Here is a 19,755-nt window from a genome sequence, read left to right as displayed (position 1 = left end):
AGACCCAGTTTTCTATTGATCCTCGACCATAAGTGGCACATCTAGGTTGATCAGAACCATTCATCTGATGGGACTAGCTGTAGATAGGCTAGAGTGCAAAAGTTAGACCAAGCAGGCGCTCTCACTCATTCTATGAGCAACAAGCAAACTGATTGAAACAGCAAATAAGCTCCACGTGAAAGTCTATTGATTAAAGGTTGAGGGTTTGCCAGACGATGAACAGCCGGGTTGAGGCCCTTAAATTGGACGTGATTGATTAATTGTCCATGGGACATATGGCACATGAGGTCCAGATTGGAGATGGCTAAATCAAAGCTGGGCCCATTATTATCTATGGGGAAAATCAACAGCCAGCAGCAACAGCAGTGGTTGCAAAGACTAGCAAACATATAAATGAAAATGAAATAAAATAAAGGAAAGAAACAGGCAAGGCACTTGATTTACAACAGCACAACTAGCAATATTTTCTAGGACATATACATTGCAACAGTTAGTTGGAAAGGCACTGAAAGATCAGAACATTAAGGCCCAGTTTTTAAGAAAATCAGGAACAGCCAAAACATCTCTTCACAGGGCTTGACCAAGGTTCGCTGAGACCGAATGGGACAGTTGGTGGTTGAGGCTGAGGCATTGTGCGAGGGAGGTGTTTAAAGAAGGCCTGCACCGCTCCTGTCACCCCATCCTCAGAGCTCATGGCATTGGCGAGTTCCACAGCCCGTTCCTTCACCTGCATATACATATAATCAAATCCAACCATTAGGTTCTTTAGTTTGCTACTCTTTCAAAAGTCTCCTGTAGTTTTCTGACAAAAGGCAGGCTATCATGGAAGTTTTATGTAAAAGCAAGCAAGATGCCATGTTTAAGAACCAAAACAGGACTTGTAGAATGTCCAAGATATCCATGCAACGTCTCTTCTTTCACTATCATGTTATCATCACGGGACAGGATCAGACCATCCATAGAATGATAAATGGATTTTATTGTTTTTTAAACCTATTCACTTCTACGGTAATGACACCAATGCTTCCATCTCCTTGAGCACTTCTTTTTGTGGTTTCAGCAGGGCTCCCGAAGAGAGTTGGAGTTATGCATTGGACAGATGTTTCTCTGAAAAGGGGGGAAAAACTGTTCTCAGTGAAGAAATAATAGGATGCCAGATGCATTAGGATGACAATGTCGTGATGGGGTTCATGGTATGTTGATCCAGACTGTTGCTCTAACAGCCCCACAATGGATTCAATCTTGAGCACTTTCTCTGAAACCATTGCTCCATTTATTTCTTACCGTCTACTGGTAGCCCACTGACCAAAGGGTCAAAAGTTTCCACCCTAGAAGATTTTTGGGGTTTTCCCCATCCATGGCAGTGCCCATCATCTGAATGGTTGCCACCACTCAACCATGGACCCTGCTTGCATATACTGGTGCATCAGAACGTTATTCGTGTCCTGATGCATGACGACCAGTAGTTACTCCTTTTTTTTTCTTTTCTTTTTGAGAATTGAGAATTTTATTAGAAGAAAAGAACAGAAAAAACAAAAGAGAAACAAGAGAAACTACAACAAAACGAAAGGACTACGGAGCCTAATCCCTAAAACAGACACACCCTCAAGAAAACAGCAGCCAAAGATGCCCCGTTATTCCCGAAGCATCCATTAACTAGAGATCATTTAGAAACGGCCTCTTAAAAAACATTTTAGGAAGGCAATCAGCAATAAAATAGCATATCATCATGTTCACAAATTCCCCTTTTGAGTAATTGTTCAGCGGGAAGCAGAATATAACTAGGCAAGGATCACGCAAATGAATCAAACCCAACACGATCAGTCTTAGGTCAAGAAAAAACCAGGTAGAATGGCAGATAAACCCTAGCCATACAGGAAGTTCATAACATGCTACATAGGCATCTCCCCTGCTCAGTCAGAAGTCCGGTGATGTGAGTACATTCGACATTGAGATCTTGGGTTCGAGTGATTAAAAAATTCAAATTCTCTCAGTGAATGCACTCCATCAAAGATTCATTTGATAACTTACCTTGGGGTCCAACATGAAGTTTATTGCATCAACCAACTTTTCTAATGAGAACTGATCAACTGGGATAGGAGGAGGGCCCACTCCTCTAGCATGCACTTGCTCTCCCCAAAAGGGCTGGTCTCCAAAGAAAGGCACAACAGTTGTTGGGCACTGGATATCATTGCAAGAAAATGAGGATCAATGATTGGTCAGGAGAGCTGATTGAAATAGAAACACCAATAAGCAAAGCTACAGGAGTCCCTACCGCAGCTTTAAGACCAGCAGCTGTTGTACCAGCACCCCCATGATGCACCTGAAAGCAAATAACAGAATGATACCCCACCCCATGTTTCAGATCCATAAGGAACACATAAGCAACACAAAAGTGTGACTGAAACATACTGAAAGTAATCAAAGATTCGCTAGCAAAGAATGTGATGCGAGTATGTGATCCAAAAAAAGGTATTCATGCACAGAATATTAGAAGATCTCAAACGACAGGAAAGTATACATGTTTGCTAATAAATTGTATGGTACATATATTTCCTAAGGATGTTATAAACTATAAGTGTATATGGAAAGAAACAAGTCCACCTTCCCTCTCAGTAGTTTTAAATCTGGCAAGATATTCTGCAAACTGATCGACTTCCTTCCAAATGAGGAAAGAGGCTAACAACCTCAATGTGTATTCATATGCCAAAATTTTCATGAAAAAACAAAGAAAGCTTTCTTCTTTTGTATCAGTATGCCAAAAGGAAGTTTTGGGGTTCCTTTCCCTCTTTTTTGTTGGTGAGTTTTGGGTAATTTCTGGCCGAATATACATGTATAGTTTTCAACTACCTAACCAATGAAATAGGGCTACATTGGCTTCAGAAGATACAAATTTGATTTTATAACACAACCGCTACTTCCATTTCACGCAAGTCCATGCTAATATTCCATGGCCATGCAATTGGAAACATAGGCAGTCCTGAGAGAAATTATCCAGCTGATATATGAATTTCTTGGGTTCATAGACAGAATGCAATGAAACACTGATTTTGCAACACAGCATAAATTGATACTGAAGATATGCCCAATCAAGAACTTACCACAGCCATGCAATGTAAGAATAACCAGTCATGAGGGCAGTTGTCGAGTAGGTACACAGATTCTTTGGATTCTGCGGCTGGCAAAAAAATGCTTTGGGTCAAGACATTGCCCGCATATTGAACAAAAATGCAACAGAAGAAATAAGATACGGTATGCAGAGGCATGTGAAGCATTGTGGCTCATAATCCGCAAACTTACATATTCCAAGACCACCCCACCCCTTGTTGATGATACCTCTCTGTCCTGTGATTTCCAGAGCCTTAATGATGATTTTGGTCATTTTTTCTGGTTCTTCAACAGGCTATCATGTCAATAGAAATACAAACAGAAGCCTTAGAAATAGATGCTCTAAAAAATCAGCCAGAATGGCAATTTGTGAGAGATAGTTTTGATTAAGGCTAGCAAAAAACAGGGAAAGGGCCAAGTTTAGCTTCACTTCTATCAAAGAAATTATAGTTTTCTCACCCAATTATTTCATGACCCTTGTTCTAAGTATCCCCGATATTATCAGTATCTCCAGCTTAGTGATGCCAATAACACTAGTAGCAATACCGATAACGCTAGTAGCATCAGAAATTCCAGGTATCGGCGATGTATCACTAAGTATCATCAATGTAGCGATATCACCAATGTATCGCCAATATTTTCGAGTGTGTAAATTCTAGGAGTCGTTAATATTACCAATGTATCTATATCACCAATGTTTTCGACTGTGTAAATTCCAGGTGTTGCTTATATCACTAGTGTCTCAGAGATATTTAGATAATATCTCCAAGTATCGATTTCGCCAAAAATCTGGCTGTTAAAAAGATTTCTGTTTCAAAAAAATTTTATGGGCATATGGTTGTATGCAATGTTTAATTTGTCAACAATAATATCATGATATTATCGTTATCACAACATGGGTGATATAGAGACCACAATCTTTCATTTCCTTTCCCATTGTCGTAAATTTCTTGGCAAAATATCGTGTCGTCGATTTTCTGAAATATCGATGGATGTTTGGATAGAAGGTTGAATGGTTGGATGGATAGATGGGATGGTTACATAGATAAATGGGATGGTTGGACTGATTTCTTACGACAACACATGCTTTTAAGCTCCCATTAAATGTATATACGAATTCTTTTTGCAAATTTTTTATTCATAAATATGTAAATATGTGTATTTTAGCATATCCTGAAGTTTCACTGAAAAATTCCACCGTTTCCACATGTTTCCCCAATGTTTTCCCGCATTTCCAGTTATCGGTGACATCGATATTGTTTCCATACCCCCAACCAGCGAAACTTGTAGTGATACCGATACTCCGAACACTGACCACTGTCATCTTTAGCATTAGCTACTTCAGATAAACCATATGCATTCACTGACTGATGTAACATTATGAGGAAGATTTTTCATGCTTTGTTTCACGACTGCTCGCACATTCTCGTAGTAATCACCATGAATATATTACATTAGCGCGTGTGTGTGTTTGGCTTTATGTGGATAAACCCTCATTTTGTGAAGAAATTCTGAACTGATTGGCAACAAATATCCACGGTGGTATTTTCAACCATCACTTGGGAATAATTATTTCCACCTTTTGGGCGAGCTGGTGGTGGTTTCTTGCTAGGGGCTAAGAGACTAGCCTAGATTTCAAGGAGATTGCAAATTTACTGAGGCTGTGAATTTCCAAAGTATAGACAAGCCAAACCCTCACATTCACACATGTATACAAGGGTCGGTGTAGTTGGGAGAATGCTTGTACTTGAAATGGAAGAATGGAGTAAAAGGGACACAACAGCCGCGGTATGCAAGTGAAGTTTATTCAGATACATCAACCATCAATCAAGATGATAGGAAGATCCGAAATATTCTTTAGACGAGCCATCATATAATTGGCTGGTGCATGTTGATAAATGACGAAATAGACGGAATGACAGGGTAAGTTGCTAAAATGAATTTATAGATGTAGGTAGCGAGTTAGGGGAAAAATACAATATACATGTGTTAACATCAGTACCACAGTTCTATTTAAGCCAATAACAAACCAAAGATAGCTGGCAACACAACCCATCAGGGACAACAAAGGCCTAACCCACTTCACATGGGTTCCACCGCACACGGCCACCCACCCCAAGTGTGTACCCGCATCCCACAGGCTACCCTACTCGAGCCCGGTGTGATAATGCCCCCGCATTAATCACCCTCGGTGAGGAGTCTCGTACATGAGACTTCCCGCTCTGATACCACTTTGATGCAGGACAATTAACCACTTGCTCTAAAAGCTTGAATTGATAGAGAGTGGCGAATCAATCCCTTTATCTCATAGCCCAGGCCCCACATCGCATGGGTTAGGACCTTAGCGAACATCCTCGTGGGCCACACTTCACATGGGCCACCCACCTCGAGTGTGTCCCCACATCCCACAAGTTACCCCACTCGAGCCCGGTGTGAAAATGCTCCTGCATTACCAAGCCTGCCCATTAACAACATACTAGGCATGTTCATGAGTTCAGGTTGGACCTTGCTAGAAAATTTTACAAAACCTAGGCCTGACCCTAGTTGTTCATTAATCAGACTTCAAATCCAGGTCCATGCCCGACCTATGGATCACCATTACAGGCCCGAGTCCGAACTATATCTGGCCGGGACCCAAAACCCAACGGGTCTGAACCTGGCCCATTTAATAGACAGCCCTTCATTTCAGGCCCAAACTTGGTGAGTTTAAAGGTAAGGCCTAAACATGGCATGTTTAGTAATTGGGCCTTCATTTTCAGAACCAAGCCTGCCCATTATAAGCAGGCCTATTCTTGAGCTCGGATTGGGCCTCAAAGAAAATTTTGAAAAGCCTAGGCTCAAGCCCACCTGTTTATTAATCAGATTTCAAATCTAGGTACATACCCAAAACACGAATCTCTACAACGGGCCCGAGTCCAAAAATGTTCAGGGGAAGCGACCTGAAACTAAAGGGGCAAGCATGGCATATTGTCACCCTAATTGTAACCCATTTTCTGAGACATCATAACAGACTCCGTGTGGAAATTATTATTCCGGAGTGTGTAGGTGCTCTTCTCAACAGAAAATTCTCTGCACCTTCATAAATGTTCTAGAAAACCAAGATATATTTAGAAGAAGTTGAAAGCAGAGATGAAAGAAAAAGAGAGGGAGAGAGGCTTTATACAATGAAAGCGTGGAGTAAAGAGGTTATCTCAAAATCCTAGACCTCACCTTTCTTTTATAGGATTATATTGTGTGTATACACCGTGTGAGACTTATGGGCTTTTCGTAGGTGGGCTTAGGCCCAATACAATGTTTATTCAACTACTACATTACTGCTTACTCAACTCAGTATTACCTTTATTCAACTGCGTTCGTTTCAACACTCCCCCTCAACCTAGAGCATATACATCAAACATGTGCAACCTGCTATTAATAAGTGATCCTTGTGAACTTGGCAGAGGCTTGGTGAATATATCGGCAGATTGGGCCTTGGATGGAATGTATTGAGTAAGAATCTCTTCGCACAATGTCTTTTCTCTAATGAAGTGGCTATCCACTTCAATTTGTTTTGTTCATTCATGGAAAACCAGATTGTTGGCTATGTGCAATCATTGTTCAAAGTATCCCCGATATTATCTATATCTCCAGCTCGGTGATACCAATAACACCGGTAGCGATACTGATAACACTAGTAATATCAGAAATTTCAAGTATCGGTGATGTATTGCCAAGTATTGCCAATATTTTTGACTGTGTAAATTCCAGGTGTCGCCTGTATTGCCAACGTATTGATATCGCCAATTGGACGATATTTTTTACAGTTTAAATTCCAGACATCGCTAGTATCGCCCGTGTATCCGCAATATTTCGATAATATCACCAATGTATCGATATCACCAAAAATCTGTTTATTAAAAAAAATTCCATTTCAAATTTTTTTATGGGAGCATGATTGTATTCAGTGTTCGATTTGTAGATGATAATATCAATAATATCGCGATATCATCATTATTGCAACATGGGTGATATTGAAACCACAATCTTTCATTTCCTTTCCAGTTATCAACGATTTCTTGGCAAAATATCGTGTGTTATCGATCTTTTGAAATATCAAGGGATGTTTGGATGGAAGGTTGGATGGTTGGATGGATGGGATGGATAGATTGATTTCTTACGACAGCACATGCTTTTAGGCCCCCATTAAATGGAAACTTATTATACATGCTTTCTTTTTGCAATTTTTTTATTCCTAAATATTCAAATGTGTATTTTAGCATCTCCTGAAGTTTCACTAAAAAATTCAACCGTTTTCCCCATATTTCCCCGCATTTCCAGTTATCAGCAATGATAATATCGATATTGTTTCTGTATCTTCGGCAAAGCAAAACTTGTAGCAATACCGATACTTAAAACGCTGTGTGCAATGCGATTCGGTTATCACAATATAGGATCATTGGTTCTCCATTAAACAGTTAAGCTCTTGTAGAAGAGATCGTATCTATAATAGCTCATAAACAGCATGACCCATGGCCAGTGTCCGAGTTGTTGGTATCGTTACAAGTTTCGCTGGCCGAAGATAAAGATATAATATCGTTATCGCTGATAATATTGCCGATAACTGGAAATGCTGGGAAAAGGGGGGGAAACATAGAGAAAATGGTGGAATTTTTCAGTGAAACTTCAGGACATGCCTAAATACACATATTTACATATTCAAGAATACATTAAATTAGAAGTTTCCATTTAATGGGGACCAAAAGGCATGCGTTGTCGCAAAAAATCACTCAAATAGTAATCAAAATGAATTTATATAATACAAATGCAACTATAGTACAATAATTAAGATATGTAAAATTAAATAAACTAACAAAGCATACCTTTTTTGCCATCCCTCATCCCTACATGGAGTGATGAGGTGGCTTGTAGTCATCGTCTAAATCTTGATCGTAGGACCCACCTCAATGTATGCATTGTATATCCACGACGTTCATTATTTTGCCGGCTCATTTTAGGGTGTGGACTAAAAAATAAAGTAGATACAAATTTTGTGCGGACCAGGCCATAGGAAACATTGGTTAATGACCATTAAAGACCTTTTGTGGGCCACATAAGTTTTGGATCAAGCTGATATTTGTGTGTGTGTGTTTTTTTTTTTTTCTTTTCATTCAGGTTTGTTTGACCTTATCAATAGGTTAGATGGTCAAAAAATATTTCCGTGGACCTTAGGAAAATTTTAATGCCAGGCATTCAACCACTATTTCCTGTAGTGTGGAAGACCTATAATTTATATCTTCTTAATTTTTTTTAATCACGCCTTAACAAGTGAGCCCTATAGGCACCGACGCCACTGGTTCTGGGGTCACACCCAAGTCACACGCTCTAATGAAGATTAGGTGCAAACTCACACGAGACGGTGTAACCCTTAGTGTGGGGACTACCTTGATGTATGTCTTCTATATCCATGCTGTCCATCCAATTTTTAAGATTATTTTAGGGCATGACCGCAAAAAATGAAGTAGATCCAATTCTCAGTTAGACCCTACCTTAAGGAAAAAGTGGCGATTGTCCGTTAATGGGCTCCAAAAAATTTGAATCAAGCTGAGATTTATTTTTTTCCCTTCATCTACGGTCACGTGACCTTATCAACATGTTGGATGTCAAATAAACATCACAAAAACATTATGATGGGCCCAAGGATCACGTGACCTTATCCATAGTTGTATACCTTATCAACACGTTGGATATCAAATAAATATCACGTGACCTTATCAACAGTTGAGTACCTTCTCAACATGTTGTATGTCAAATAAACATCACGAGATCTTATCAACAATTGTGTATCTTTACCGTCCATTCATTTTGGCAAATCATTTTAAGGCATCAGACAAAAAATGAGACGGATCCAAATTTAAGGTGGACCACATGGCAGGAAACAATGGTTATTGAATGGTCACCATTAAAAACTCATCAGGAGCTACAAAAGTTTCGATCAAGCCGATATTTGTGTTTTCCCTTCATCAAAATCTGTGTGACTTAATCAAATAGTTGGATGGCAAATAACCGTTACAGTGGGCCTTAAAAAGTTTTTAATGGTAAGCGTTCAATCACCATTGTTTCCTTTGATGTGGTCCACCTGAAATGTGGATCTGACTCATTTAACGGCTCATGACCTAAAATGATCTTTCAAAATAAATGGACGGCGTAAATGAAACACATTACATCATAGTGGGCCCACAGAGCAACGAGCACTTCATGTCTCACGTGCGGTCATCCCGTGAAAGGGAGCTTCGATGCGGGAAACCATTTTGGGGAAAATCTTCCGAAGCCCTCGAATCCTTCAAATCCCTGAAATTTCTCAAATTCTCTCCAAAATTTAGGAAATATCCACCCATCTATGAAAGATTCTTTGCCGAAATTGCCGCTCCTTTGAAATCTTTCATTTATTTGAAGGAAAAAAAAAAAAAAAAAGAAGGAAAAATCAAAGTTTTTTTTTTTTACATACGGAAGAACAACGCACAGATTTCGACGATCGATCGACTGGTGTGCTACCTCCAAACTCTAAATCCTCTTTTAAAGGTATCGAAAATATCCTCTTACATGGATCGGAATGATTTTTCATCTTCTTCATTTTTTTTTTCATATTTACGCACTCTAGAAATTTTCGGTGGGTTAGCTACAGCGAATTTATCGCCGATAACTTTATTTATCGTCGATAATTTTATTTATCGCCGAAAAATCGCCGACAATTGGAAGAGATACAAAACTAGGGGGTTTCGGTATTGCCGGCTTGGCGACACCGATAATATCGGCGACATTATCGATTTTTCGCCGACAATTTGAACACTGCCCATGGCCCTATATTATGCTTTGGCGCTTGATCTGGCAACCACTGCTTGTTTCTTACTTTTCCAAGTCACCAAGTGCATCCAACGAAGGTGCGGTATCCTGACATGGATTTTCTATATGTGACAGATCCTGCCCAGTCAGCATCTGCATAAAATTCAATTCTGAGATGTCCATGGGATTTATAGAGAAAACCTTGCCCAGGAGCATTTAGGTATCGAAGAATATGGATGACGGCCTCCCAGTGTTGGATTCAAGGTTGGTGCAAGAATCTACTCACCACTCCAACTGCAAATGAGACGTTTGGTTGCATAACAATAAGATAAATAAGTTTCCCAACCAGTCTGTTATATCTCTCTAGGTCTTCAAATAGTTTTCCTTCATCATCAGAAAACTTTCTATTAGGATCCATTGAAGTGTCTCATGTTTTACACCACATTAGTCAATAGATCCAACACATATTTCCTCTGGGATAGGTTTATTCCAACAACTGACCAGGCTACTTCAATACCTAGGAAATACCTCAAGTAACCAAGATCTTCGGGCTAGAATTTTTCGTCGACGTACAACTTGACTTTAACAATTCCACTTTTGATGGGGACATCTCGCCCATATGTGCACGCACGCCGCGTCACCTACGCATGTGCGCACGGAGTAGGAGGGCCCCACCATCAATCTGTCTCGATGACGACATCCAGGGAGGGCCTCCTACCTAGAAGACGAAGTTTGATTCAAAAGATTGGGCCCGATAATCAAGAAAAGCCCATCATAGGATCTCATGATCGTGGCCCACTCGTCGGATTGATTTCATATTTTAAGTTTTGTTTATTGTTATTATTTAGAACATTGTGAATGCTTTAGATTTCTCTGTTTGGTTTTTATTTTAGTTTACTTCATCGCCAAGTAATAGGTTGCGCACATGGTGCGAGTTTTAGGGTATAGGATTTTCCCTATAAATAGGCACCCCTTGTAGTTCTTTTGATTCATTGAAGTTAATAAAAAAATTCATCCTTTATTTTTCTACTCTCTTCGTGAGTTGTGGAAGAATTCAAAAGTGGGTACGAAGCCCTCCCTTTTCGAAGGGCTAACTATCGTAGTGCGAAGCCACATCAATCCCGATTCACCCCCATCCTCCATCATCTTTTTTTCCATCTTCCCCCACCATCCGTACTTCAAATTCGTCATTTTGTTGCATCAGATTTCTTCATTACAGTAGGTTTCCAGATTTTGGCCCGCAGGCGAGCTGAAACTTCGGCGGAGCACCACGCACAAACCGTACATCGGATCGAGCTAAGATTTGGGGGTTTTGGAGACTATCCCTGGCCGACCAGGGCCAAGGTGGCCTTTTTCTGAATAGTGGGCCCCACACGTGCGGCCGGGATCACACGCACGTCCATCTGGGCCATTGTTGCTATCCACACGCGGGATCGTCTTTTGGCTCAAGTTTTTATCCTCTTTTATCCTCTCATAGCCATTTTTCATGAATCCTAGCCCTAGATTACGTTTTCCCTAAGTTATTTGCCAATTTTCTTACCCTAGGGTTCCCCGAATTGGAATTTCTGAATCCCTGGGATTAGGGACTGATTATTATGCATGCGTGGATGATTATTTCTTATCTTTGAGTATCGTTTGGTTCATAATTTTTATTGATCCAGCCCTATCATGTGTAGGCCTGGACCCGCATAGATTCCCCTTAATTGAATGTTTGGACTTTCATGTGGGATATGGAATTTGTTTAATTGTTTCTGAACTAACGTGATCTTAAGCCTGAAATCTCACATATCATATTTAATTTTCATGTCCTGCATCAACTTTCATCATTGTCGATGATGATTATATCAACTACATAAACAACCAATGCTATGATTCCTTTGGATGTCCCTTTTACAAAAATGGAGTGATCCACATAGCATCTGTGAGAGCCAAATTCTAGCATAACATGGCTAAACTTCTGAACCATGCTCTTGGAGACTATTTTAGCCCATTTATGGCTTTTCTAAGCTTGCAAACTTTTTTGTTCTACCCCTAAGCAACAAACCTAGAACGTTGCTCCATGAAAACTTCTTTAGTCAGATCGCACCATTCAAAAAGGCATTTTCGACATCTAGCTAATATAATGGCTAAGAGCAGTTGGTAGCCACAGAGATGAACACCTGAATAGAATTTAGCTTAGCAATGTGTGTTTTTATTTTTATTTTTTTTTAAATCAATATAAAGACTAATAACTCAATAGCAAGGTTCATGTCTTGAACCTACATGTCCTACATGATACGCCAAAAAATAAAGAGGCAAACTTCTTCTATTTCTATGTCACAAAATGACATTTTTTCATCAGTTACAAAGACAAATAAATCACAGAAAAGGGAATACAAACTTCTATGGATTTGATTAGAAAAGAAGATACAAAAAGGATAGGAAAAAGAAAGAGAGGACAGAAAAAAAAAAAAAAAAACTCACAAGGCTACCAAATCCAATATAAATAGGCTTTTTACCAGCTTCAAGCCAGTTCACAAGTGATTTTGGAGGTTCATAATTTGATGCAAGGTCAAGGAAGCAGAACCCAACCACGTCGATCTTAGGCCCCCAGTCTGCAAATCATTAGGGTTAGGATAAATGGGTGAAAAAAGAGATCCTTATAAGAAGCAGTGACATCCATTCTGATCTTTCACAGGAAATTGCTAAATTGCAAAGAGAGAGAGAGAGAGAGAGAGAGAGAGAGAGAGTATGGAAAATATTCTTTGGAAAGAAAAACTATACCATTTTCTAAATTAATTGAGAAAGAATTCCTCAAATCCACTCTATTAATAAATTTAAAAAATGCATCAAAATACCTTAGCAGTTTGTTGATAGAGCTGCTTTAAACACCTAATCTGAAGAACCCTGACCTTTAACTAATAGATGTATTGTCGCAATAACTACCTATTCATGCTAACTCGTTGATTTTAATCAACCTATGTAATAGTTTATTACAAAGTGCCCATGGGAGTTTTGTGCTCTCATTGCCAGTCCCAAGCTCAGACAAAGAAGGGCTGTGTTAGGCTTGCAACAGCCATGAAACTCTTGCCATAACTTTCATCATGAATGCGGACAGTATGACATTTCAAATCCAAATATAGTGGAATGGCAGAACAGGATTTATGAAGCCGACGCCAATTAGTTGGATAAGGGTTACATGATGATGATGATGATGATGATGATGATGATGAACTACCTATTCACATTGAACTTCTTGTAAACTGTAATACACTTCCGCAAAAGGTATGAGATGAAAAATATAAAGCAAGACCTTTTGGCTTGGGGACAAGGTGAGGGCTCCAGAGATATCCAGTGGGAACATCAGAACCAGAATCCCGGGCACCACTCAAATATGTGATAGGTCGTAGCTTCAGCTTCTTTTTTCTGAAATCATTTATGATGTCCCGTATTCCAAGCCAAATCAACGAGTCTACAATTTGATATGATAGCTGCAAAATAAAGCAAGGAAAGTGACATAGCAAAGTTGATATATTAAGTCCAAACTAAAAATAGGGCCTCAAAACTAGTTCCCTCACTCTATACGCAGCTGGCTGCTTGACACGGGAAAGAGGATGTGGGAATTCGCTAGTTGACCTGTCAACACATTAGAATTACCAAACCTTGTTGCGACCTCAAATGCACCTCAGGTTAGAATGGAAAAGTCTTGTAAGTGCAAAGCAAAAGAATATAATATTATCTGAAGCAGAAAACTGAAGTTTATGTTTGCTTTATCATGTTTTCTAAAAATGTGACAGTGACAAATGATCAATATGGCATATAGAAAAGGCACTTGCAGAATGCAGGTGAAATATAATGATGAGGTGGTGACTCCGATAATTTTAAGAGTATTGGATTTCTACTCAAACAACAAGACTTACGTCCAAGGCATTGTAAAGAATATGTGAAGCGGTACTTTCAGTGCCTCAGCCACATGTGTATGTCCTGAACAAGCATATGAATGGGTCAGCAGATGAATTCCAGACTTAAATTGCGCATAAAACAGAAATATTGACAATCTCCTGGTCCAAGAAAAAAAATTATGTAAGACAAAAATCCACATTGGAAATCAGTGTAATGGATCTCAAAAAGGATTTGGTAGCAATCTCCACAGAAATCATGTTGCAACTAAGCAAATAGCAAAAACCCAGAAATAAAACATATCATGTGAAATATGGATCATGAGTGATAGCTGCATAAGAAAGCTAAAAAAAACAAAAACATAAACAACAGCTTATATTCTTGTGCTGAGGTAGAAGTAAACAACCAAATTGTTGGAATTTTCTAATTACTCCGAACCAGATCAAATGATAACCCATTAAAACAACCAATGACATAAATTTCTAAATTGTGATTCTGTCAGAACCTCAATGATTACAGAAACTTGCATCTGCAAAAGAAATATCCACAAAAGGGAAGGACAACAGCAAACACCAAGGATGTAGGAGATGAAAAATCGAACAAAAAAATGTGCCAATTGGAATTGATGGTTAGATGCCTGCCCCAGTTCAGAAAAGATAATAGAACTTTTACAACCAACCTTCCTAAGTCCATAAGAGGAAGATGTGACCCAACACAAAACAATGTGTCAAATAACAGAAACTGGCTTGCTCCTTGTGAGTTGCTTTTTGCCCGCCTGGGCTTTCGTTTCAAAGTAAAATTTCACTGTAAATGATGGCAACTGGCCCTAGTCTATGGTAGAAGAGACAAGCTGCTGCACAGGGATGAGCTTTAGGCAGAACCTGGCAGCTTAGATACTTTAGTCAGAGGCTACAAGCATGCCAGTTAAGTTAGTCTGAGATTCCATATTCATTGCAGTTCAGGTATGACGTTAGACAACAGATGCTTGTTATACTCTTTTTGTGGGAAAGGGAATGCTGCAACCCTGCTCCTGTTCTGCTCCTGGCTCCTACACTCGAACCAAATTGCGATGGTTTGAAGTGAAACAGCCACCAGTTCTAGACTTCTTCTTCTTCTTCTTTTTTCCTTCTTTTCCATGGCTAAGCAGGAACTGAAGAGGTTGCAGCACTCAGCTCCATCCGATCAGATCTTAGAAACAATCTCAGCCCAGTTTGCCTGCTAGGTTTGCTTTGGGCATATGACCAGCAATAATTCTGTGCATCTTTTTCTTTCATTTATATAGAAAATGCTTACATTCTTTTGCATGACCAAGAAGAGATGAAGTGACATGCTTACAGTGACTGGCACTGATAATATGTAGGCATGAAAGACCAGAAAACTGAATTACTTCCATCTGCAAGAAATGTGGGTATGTGCAATCGAATTGTGCAAATTACTAAAAACTATCAAAGCCCTTTAATACCAAAAAAAAAGGCAACACCCAAGCTAGTATAACAAACTGAGTATAACAATGGGAGAATATGAGTGGATGCACACATAGGAACGATGACTGGCACTGATTCCAGCAACTCTTAAACGCCATTAGCCCACCATGATGTTGGATGGACACAAAAATGGGTTTTCAAAGCCAACACCTAACATCGTAGTATCAGATTTGTCAAACCCCGACAATTAGGAGTCTTGGACTAGGCAATTTATTTTAACTTATTTGCAAATAAATGTCACTTTCCAGTAGAGCATGGTACAATTACTGAATGACAAATTTTCCTTTTCTAATACGGAAGAAAGCGTAGGGCCTATCCCAAATAGCTGCGATGAGGTGATAATGATGATGATAAAGTATGTCAGTCATTCCACATGTATTGTTTGTGAGTGCTATACATCCCATGTACTATAGGTGGGTGCCGTGCATGCCAATGATCCATTAGGATGTCATCTGTGAACCATTCATGTGTTAGTTTGGATTCTACCAAGATGTAATACAACTCCTACTTGGAAGAGTCCGTGTAAAATAGGCACATCACTGATAAATGCTCTGAAACAACTCCATGCCATATGACTATGAACCATAGCAGCCAGCAAGAGATTCCAATTTTGGTTCTCACTTTGGGGGCCATTTTGACGTACCCTCAAAACATACGTTTTGAGGATGAAACCGTCACTTTGAACCAACAAGCAGGTTTTGTCATGTGTTTGGATGCACTGCTGCAGTCACCATTTTTACCCACCCGATGAAATAGGCTATAGAAGGCCAACTTGCAAAAGACCAATATGATTGATTTTTGGAGAGAAGAAGAACCAATTGTGCTTCCCAAAGTAAAAGGAGGAATGCTAAGGTGACACACATGAGAAGAGATTGAAGCGACAAATCACCCAACACATGCCAATGTACACATGTTAGGGAATCATTACCCTTCAAATGATAGACCCCTGACCCCACCATGAAGACCATCCTTCCTGAAAATAAGTCTGATCCGCTTCATAGGTGGGCCCACACATGTATACCTTTGGTTGTCCATTTATTCCAACAGTGTGGTCCACCTAATGACCAAACTGGTGTGCTTTTTATTCAAGGTGACCTTCACGGTGAGGCACACATTTTGCAGGGTACTAATGTCCTATAGAATAAAGCCTAAAGATCAAGTTGTGTCACATTTGGTACATAAGCAAGACCATGGCTGATCTAAGCCATTAAAATGATGGGTCCAAATTGGATAGACCACGATCGGACAGACTGGAACCTAGCCATCCAATCTTCACCATTTCTTTATTTGCATGTAAACAGTTGTCAAACAACTACTTGGAGGCCATCAAAAGGCTACTTGGTTCAATGCATCCAAACAGGTAACTAAAAATGGTCATCTGACCCCCAAAAATGGTCAGATGTTTAGATTATGAGTTTTTTTTTCTACATATATCCCTCCTCATTTGCTATAGAAGAAAGACCCGGCCTTTTCTGTATTTGCAAAGCCCCTTGCCTTTTGCAACATTGTAAAATGCATATGCAAATTGAAGGATCGATGGATGGGTTCCACATATGAAAATTGAAATGGATTGATGTGGGATGGGCCCCACGTACACAAGATCAGCATAGATTGATGTTGGATGGACCTCACACATGCATGATCCCACAGCTTGATGGGTGGCTCATTGTATAATCAATTTTGATGACAGAATTCATGGAAGCACACATGCCAAATGGCATAGATATACACAATATTGCGGGTCGATGTGTGGCCCGGCATCAACACTTAAGATGACCGTTGCATAGGGCTCACACACGCATAGGGTCCATGAACCTTTAGTGACAAATCTTGTTCTTGGGAATTTCTCGATTTGGGAATTTCACAGGAGACTTTCAAATCTACAGATTTTTTCGGTATATTATCAGGAAAATCACTCTAAAAATAAAAAATTAATTTTTTTAATTATAAATTAATAAATTATTTTAAAATCTAATATATAATTACATATTGATTTGGTTAAAAGTTTAAATGATTTCACATTGACATTGGGACAATCTCCTGACAATAGTGAAAAATTAAAATTTTCTAGTGCTTTGAAAATATCATGATGTTATCACAATAATATAGTTTAGTTACTTTTTTGTGAAAATATCACCACATATTCAAAATCTCGACAATATTTGTCACCATGACATGAAAAATGTATGTAGATGGGGCGGGTTGTAGTCAAAGACATGTTTTGAAACAAAATGATGGCAAAACTGTCCTTATCTAACTTCAATAATTCAAATATAATCGCATTTACAGACCCTACACATTCTATCAAGATCTTTGACGGAATTTAACAGAGGCAGTTGTTGGGGTGATGCCCTAGAAAACCAATGTTTGGTTGCTCTTGGACCTAGTTATACATTGACCTGGTTATGCATTGATCTTCATTCATTCATATACCTTAGTTATTGGGTATGAACATATTTATTATATTCGTGGATTTAAGGGGTTTTAACTCTTAAGTCCTTACACATTCTTAAGATTGCACTCATCAGCCATTGGCCAAGGGAGATATGTGGTCCATGAATCTCAGTGCCTTGGCCATGTATAATAGGATAAACCTTTGATTGTTGATAGATGGTCATCTTCTGTGGGGGGCAAACTGCGTGTTAAGATGGATGGTCTCCACCATCTAGCCCGACTTGATGTCAGTGTGCCTTCGCCCTACCCCGCAAAAGTGTGTCTGTCACCATAGATGATACACTATATTGGGATGTTGGTCACTTACGTTGGTAGGATGCTTGCAGGTTTCTAGGCTGAAAGACCCATCACGTCCGGGCTAGAATAATACATGCGGTTTGCACTAGCTCCATCATATATCCTTAGACTTGAGGATGTGTGGGCCAAGATGGCTCGATTGTTGATGCATTGGTTCACTTTATGAGGCTACTACATGGCCACTAAAAGTGGGTGATCTAGGTATCTTCATCAAGTCCATCAGGACCACATGATCTAGCGCGGGATCCACTTGGTCTACCAAGAACATTGGTATCTGGGCTCATCTTATAGTTTGAACAATCCATAAAGTATTTTAAATGCTGGCCAACTCTTCTATGGTTTCCAATTGGTTAATCATAGGTTTTCAACTATCAACTTTGAGTTCTAACCGTTGATTTGTTTTAAATCAACCGGATGGAGATTTAATGGCTAAGATCTGTTGATCTAGACCTTGTGGTGGCAGGGAATTTGATTAAGGTTGGTAGATGTTGGGGAAGTGCCCTAGAAAACCAATATTTAGTTGCTCCTTGACATATGTTTTATGAATTGATTATTCATTGGTCTAGTTCAATGTATTAAAAAACAGTTAACAGTCATTACATAACATTATTGGTGGTCCTGTACGCGTTACAAGGTCGTACCAATCACTCGAGAAAATTCTCTATGCAACAGGTTGTTACGGGGCCATAACATTTGAATAATGGCCAGAACATTTGTATGTGAGTTGATCTTGGGGTTTGGACCGTCCATCAAGTGTTTTAAAGGTTGGCCGACTCTTTTATAGTTTTCAATTGGTTAATCGTAGGCATTCAACTGCTAACTTTAAGCTTTAACCATTGATTTGTTTTAAACCCTACTTAAAGGACATCCAATGATCAAGAAGAACCGATCAACCACTCCTCGGAACAACATGGGATTGCATCAATTGAGAGATTTAGACAATTGGGGTGCATGGATGAGGAAGGTAAATAGGTTTACTTCACAATAGGGTCATCAGAATTTACACGATACAACATGGGATCCGCTTGATTTGCTCGGAACATTTGTATGTGAGTTTATCATGGGGTTTGGACTGTCCATCAAGTGTTTTAAAGGTTGACCGACTCTTTTGTAGTTTTCAATTGGTTAATCGTAGGCATTTAACTGTTAACTTTGAGTTTTAACTAGAGGTGGGCATGGGACGACCCGATCTGGCTAACTCGACTCATCCAACTCGGTCCGATCCAACTCGACTCAAACCAAATGGGTGAGTCGGTCCGAACCAAGCAAGCTTTGCCCAATCCGAACTCAAACCGAGTCGAGTTCAAGTTACCCAGTACCTCGACCCGAAACTCAATCCGGTTAAACTCGACTCAACCCGACTCTTTAACCCTACCCCGACCTGATCCTAATCTCTCTCTCTCCCTCCCCCATCGTCCTCTTCCAAGCCTAACAACCACCCACCACCATCACCCTCCTCCTCTCTCTCCCTCCCTCCCTCCCTCCCTCATCCTCCTCTACCTCTTCCAAGCCCGACAACCACCCACCACTATCACCCTCCTCCTCCCTATCCTCTCTACTCCCTCCCTCCCTCATCTCTCAATCCAACTCGATGCCAACTTGACCTGACTCAGTACTTCTGACCGGATTGGACTTGGTCCGGATCAGTCCAGGCCAGACCGAACTCGGATCGAGTCAGGCATGCTGGACTCAGTATCGAGTTCGGGTCAGGTTT

At 39.8% G+C, this 19,755-nt stretch overlaps 1 protein-coding gene across 4 annotated transcripts in view; it reads right to left on the bottom strand.

Moving 5' to 3' along the window:
• Positions 1–410: 410 nt before the first annotated feature.
• Positions 411–19,755, bottom strand: part of LOC131245689 (sterol 3-beta-glucosyltransferase UGT80A2-like) — a 32,190-nt gene continuing 12,845 nt past the window's right edge. For 3 of the 4 annotated variants that reach the window (XM_058245299.1, XM_058245300.1, XM_058245302.1), the window contains 9 exons: positions 13,827–13,890; positions 13,485–13,542; positions 13,220–13,397; positions 12,391–12,521; positions 3,301–3,403; positions 3,102–3,178; positions 2,276–2,323; positions 2,032–2,181; positions 411–727 (listed from right to left, as the gene is read on the bottom strand). In XM_058245299.1, coding sequence (XP_058101282.1) covers positions 545–727; positions 2,032–2,181; positions 2,276–2,323; positions 3,102–3,178; positions 3,301–3,403; positions 12,391–12,521; positions 13,220–13,397; positions 13,485–13,542; positions 13,827–13,890 — 992 coding nt within the window. In that variant the 3' untranslated portion in view covers positions 411–544. The remainder of the gene's footprint in view (positions 728–2,031; positions 2,182–2,275; positions 2,324–3,101; positions 3,179–3,300; positions 3,404–12,390; positions 12,522–13,219; positions 13,398–13,484; positions 13,543–13,826; positions 13,891–19,755) is intronic. The other variant, XM_058245301.1, reaches the window with a different exon arrangement.

The sequence above is a fragment of the Magnolia sinica genome, chromosome 5 (assembly GCF_029962835.1).
Source record: "Magnolia sinica isolate HGM2019 chromosome 5, MsV1, whole genome shotgun sequence".
NCBI lineage: Eukaryota > Viridiplantae > Streptophyta > Magnoliopsida > Magnoliales > Magnoliaceae > Magnolia > Magnolia sinica.
This window is presented reverse-complemented; position numbering and strand designations above follow the sequence as displayed.